Raw genomic sequence first — 4,762 nt, 5'->3', positions numbered from 1 at the left:
TGGGCCTACGGTTCGGTTCGGGTTTAGGGTTTAGGGTTTAGGGTTTAGGGTTGATATGTGTCTTAGGTACGACGGGGACGTCTATCGCGCATTATTTGACTCAACAAAGATAGAAGAGCTCAACGAGCAGGACGTCTCTGATTCATACAAACTTTATCTGCAGTATGTCCTCCACCCAGAAAGAAAGAACCCCAAAAATAAACTCTAGGCACCCTCCTCAACTAACGACACAACCGCACCTCATACAACCCCGGAGGTACCCTTGAGCGTATTTAGGAGGGGGCCCCTAGGGGCCCCCTTGGGCTCATTTGGGGGGCTCCTAGGGGCCTCCTTGGGCTCATTCGGGGGCCCCTAGGGGCCCACTGGGCTCATTTGGGGGGCCTTAAGGGGCCCACTGGGCGAATTGTGGTGCCCCTAAGGGCCCCCAAATGAATACCGGGGCCCCTCGTACGCGCATTTGGGTCCCCTCAAAGCACACAGGGGCCCCCTGCAGGCACATGGGGGATCCCCCATAGGAACATAGAGGCCCCCCCATAGGCACATAGGGGCCCCCCATAGAACATAGGGGCCCCTCCCATAGGCACATAGGGGCCCACCATAGCACATAGGGGCCCCCCATTAGGCACATAGGGGCTCCCATAGCACACGGGGGCCCCCGCAGGCTAAAACTGCACTTCTATCCGCAGATAGGGGCCCCCCAAAACGCCAGTGATGCTCGTAAAGAGCATAGGGCCCCCTCAGGTGCCCACTAGGGCTCCAAAAAGAAATGGGGGCCCCTGAAAGACCTAGGGGGCCCCCAGGGCCCCCAAGGAGGTTTAGAGGGGATTCGCACTGCCCTATAGGAAGGGGCCTTCGGGGGCCCTATTGCGAGTACGAAGAAGAGGGTTTAGATATTATTGAAGGGCTGCCCTATAGGAAGGGGCCTTCGGGGGCCCTATTGCGAGTACGAAGAAGAGGGTTTAGATATTATTGAAGGGGCCCCAAGGAGACCCAGTGAATGCTGATGAGGGCCCCATAAGGGGATTAAGAGGCAAGGAGACAGAATAGAGAGACAAACACAGAGGAAGAAAGCAACACAGGTTTTAATTGCTCAAGATACACAACGCCTCCTCCGCTCCTGTCAAGGTGAAGCACGTCAGCAACAACAGCTGCACGTGCAGCAGCACCTGCTGCAGCTGCAGCCGCTGCACCTGCAGCTGCCTGAAGTAACTACCACTGGTAGGGCAGCTGCTGCTGCTTCAGGTAGCAGCAGCTGCAGCAGCTGCAGCCGCTGCAGCTGCTGCTACCTGAAGCAACTACCACTGGTAGCAGCGACAGTGCCTATGCGACCTGCAGCAACCGCTGCATCAACAACATTCCTGCCAGCGTAGCAGCAGCAGCAGGGAGGAAGATGCGGCTGCTTCGTCCACAGCAGCAGCAACAGCAGCAGGAGCAGCAGCAGGAACAGCAGCAGCAGCAGCAGCAGCAAGATTGGTTGTGGTGCAGATAAGTGTATGTCAGATATCCCCACGCTCAATTTTGCTGCATCTCTTCAGCAGCGACAGTAGAAGCGGCAGCAACCGTCAACCAGCAGCAGCAGCAGCAGCAAAAGCCTGCTGCTGCTGCAACTACTGAGAGGCCGCAGCAGCCTGCAGCAGCAAGGAACTGCTGCTGCTGCTGCTGCTCTACTAGCAACACCCGCAGCAGCAGCAGCAGCTGCTGCTGCTCTACTAGCAACACCCGCAGCAGCAGCAGCAGCAGCAGCAGCCCATATATCTCTGTGATTTTTCTTTTAGTAGCAGCAGCCCCCTTTGTTTGTGGGGCGCAGAAGCCGGGGGGTATCGAGCTGGGATCGGGCGATCCCAAATTTGTCTCCTCCTCGCCCTTTTCTTTTGTTTCTCTGGTTATGTTGACTGCAAGGCTTTTGAATCCCCTTTTGTCTTTAATAAGTACCCTACGCATGCACGCAGCAAATGCGCAGCAGCACCAAAGAGAGACTGAGAGAGGAAAAAGAGACAGACACCCCAAGGAAGAAAAAGGAGACAGGGGACACCTGTCTCTTCCGACTGTCTCCGTGCTGCCCCTCCTCGCACAACTGTCGTTTTATTCACATTTTAATTTTCTTTTTGTTCGTTGTTCTCTCCTTATCTCTGCTTATTATTTGCTTAAGGTGTCAGGGCCCATGCGGTCTCTCTCCACCTGTCTCCGTCTCCTTTACAGGAGACAACACACACACAGCTGCTGCTGCAGCTGTTCGCTGTCTCTGTCTCCTTAGAGGAGACAGACAGCGAGCTCTCTCCCTCTGTCTCTTCCAGAGGAGAAAGAGAGCTAACTGCCTCTCTCTCCTTTAGAGTTTGCGGGTTCTTAGGAACTGTGTAAGATGCGTTGAAGAGAGAAAGGAGACACCTCCACTTCACCCTCTGTCTCCTCTACTCTCTGCAAATAACGAAGCAGAAGAGACACCCGAAGGGTCTCTACCCCTTGTGGGGTGTGAGGTGTTTGTCTCCTTGAGGAGACGAACACCTCACCATACACCCCAATGTATTACAACTGGAATCACGCAAAAGGAGACAGGCGGGAGGGACATCCCCGTCCCCGCCCCAAGGCTGAGGAGACACTCGGGGTGCAGCAGCAGAGACAGAGACAGCAGCAGCAGAGACAGCAGCAGCAGCAAAGCGTAGGACGAGAGGGGAAAGGGGCCAAGGAGACAAAATAAGAATAAGCAATCAGAGGAAGACAGAAGCAAAATAAAACGACAGGAGACCGTCCCGATATCCCGATATCCCTGGCTCTCAGTCTGTCTCCTCCTGTCTCCTTTCTAGCTCTTCTTCTGTCTCCTTCTCTTTCTTTGTGCTGTCTCTTGCTCTTTGTTTCTGCTGTCCCTTTATATCTCAATCAGAAGCACTTTACTGTCTCCGTTTAGTCCCTTCGTCCTCTGTGTCTCGCTGCCCCTCTCTAATTTCTTTGTCTCTCTTCTCAGGCTAATTAAAGCTGTCTCCGTTGTTATTTGTCTCATAGAATGAACCATTATATATATAAATATTATACTCATAAAACTAAAAAATGTAGAGAATAGGTATATGTCTATTTACTCATATCTATCATACACATATAATACCTACATATATATTTCTGTATAAACACATACATATAAATATTATATACATTAATATGTAGATATATATACGTATATATATATATATATATATAAAACTCTTAGAGGTAGCAAAGAGCTCAGAGTTTGGTCTCAAATGGTCTTATTGCTGCCGCCGCGAACAGCTCTAAGAAAGCAGCAGAAAAAGCAGCAGCAGCAGCTTCTGCTGCTGCTATAGCAGCTGCTGCAGCAGCAGCAGCAGCTGGCCCCTGCATGCACTGACGCCTTTCAAGCCCCAAAGCAATGAAGCTAAGGCCTCAGACCTGCCCCTCCATTATCCTGCAAATAGCAGAAGACAAAAGCATAACACTTCAACTCAACTCACAGAACAAAGAGACAAAAGGAGACAAAAGGAGAGAAAAGGAGACAAAAGGAGACAGCTGGAGACAGAAATAAAGAGACAGAAACGAAAGGAGACACAAGAGACAAACAACACCAACAAAAGGAGACTGAAGCAGCAGGAGACAGACAGAGAAGCAGAGGCAAACAGACAACAACCCAAGCCCCATAGAGACCTAAACACGAGGAGACACAAACGAAAAGAGAAGGAAGCAGGAGGAGACACTTCCTTTGCAGTCTGAACCCCTTACAAACCTACCTATCTACAACTACATTTATAGGCAGTACTTTTTCTGTCCCCATCACAATCCTGCATCCACAACACACACAAACGTTTGTGCCCCTTTAGGCTTTATAAAAATGCATGCATGTACGCATGCATGCATGCAAGCAGTCAGGTAAGCGTAGATGCATGCATGCATGCATGCATGCACGCATGCATGCTATAAGTCAGGTAAGCGTGCATGCATGCATGCACGCATGCATGGACGCATGCATGCAGACAGGTAAGCATGCATGCATGCAGGGTGAGGGAAAAGAAACCCCGCTAGACGCTGCTAGAGAAAGCCCCGTCTAAGCATTGGAAATCCTATAGAACCCTTTAAACCCTAAACCCTAAACCCTAAACCCTGACATACTCGGTGAACTTAGTGGCCTCTTCCTTTGACAAGGGTTCGTCTCCATACATCTGCACGATATTGCAAAGTTGTTTTGCAGACAAGTCGCCGGCGATATTGCAAAGTTGTTTTGCAGACAAGTCGCCGGTGGCCTGAGGAAGCAGCAGCCCAAGACCCTAAACCCTAAACCCTAAACCCTAAGCCGGAGCACCTCCCCAACGCTAAACCCTAAACCCGAATATCCCTTACCCTTAAACCCTTACAATCCAAATCTATGACCTCTACTCCCTCAGCCCTAAACCCTAAACCCTAAACCCTAGGGAGGGTTACCTGGATGTCAAAGAGAGAAAAGAACCGCTGAAAAGACTCAGCCAAATCTTCTGCATGAAGGGCCCCAGTAAGAAAAGTCTGAAAAGACTTGTAATCAACTTGAGCCGGCAGGGAGGCGCAGTCCTTCTCCCCGGGACTGTAACCCTAAAGGAGACACAAGAAAGGAGACAGACAACAAACAGAAAGGAGACAGTGAAATGAGGTAGAAGACAGAAAGGAGACAGAAAGCAAACAGAAAGGAGACAGGGAAATGAGGTAGAAGACAGAAAGGAGACAGGTACTAGACAGATATTAGACAGAAAGGAGACAGGAAGAAGACTGAAAGGAGACAACAAGGAGATAG

General features: G+C 50.6%; 1 protein-coding gene across 1 annotated transcript; it reads right to left on the bottom strand.

The window, feature by feature from the left end:
• Positions 1–3,390: 3,390 nt before the first annotated feature.
• Positions 3,391–4,563, bottom strand: EAH_00063620 (myosin light chain 2, putative; the record flags this gene model as incomplete). The annotated part of the gene is made up of 4 exons (XM_013393103.1): positions 3,391–3,412; positions 3,732–3,782; positions 4,111–4,241; positions 4,420–4,563. Coding segments are annotated over 4 exons (348 nt in total), but the record flags the coding sequence as incomplete, so codon positions are not given.
• Between the last annotated feature and the right edge of the window lie 199 nt (positions 4,564–4,762).

The sequence above is a fragment of the Eimeria acervulina genome, genomic scaffold, assembly GCF_000499425.1.
Source record: "Eimeria acervulina Houghton genomic scaffold, Eah_scaff1857, whole genome shotgun sequence".
NCBI classification, from domain to species: Eukaryota; Apicomplexa; class Conoidasida; order Eucoccidiorida; family Eimeriidae; genus Eimeria; species Eimeria acervulina.
The sequence above is the reverse complement of the archived record's forward strand: the minus strand, read 5'-3'. Positions and strand labels throughout refer to the sequence as shown.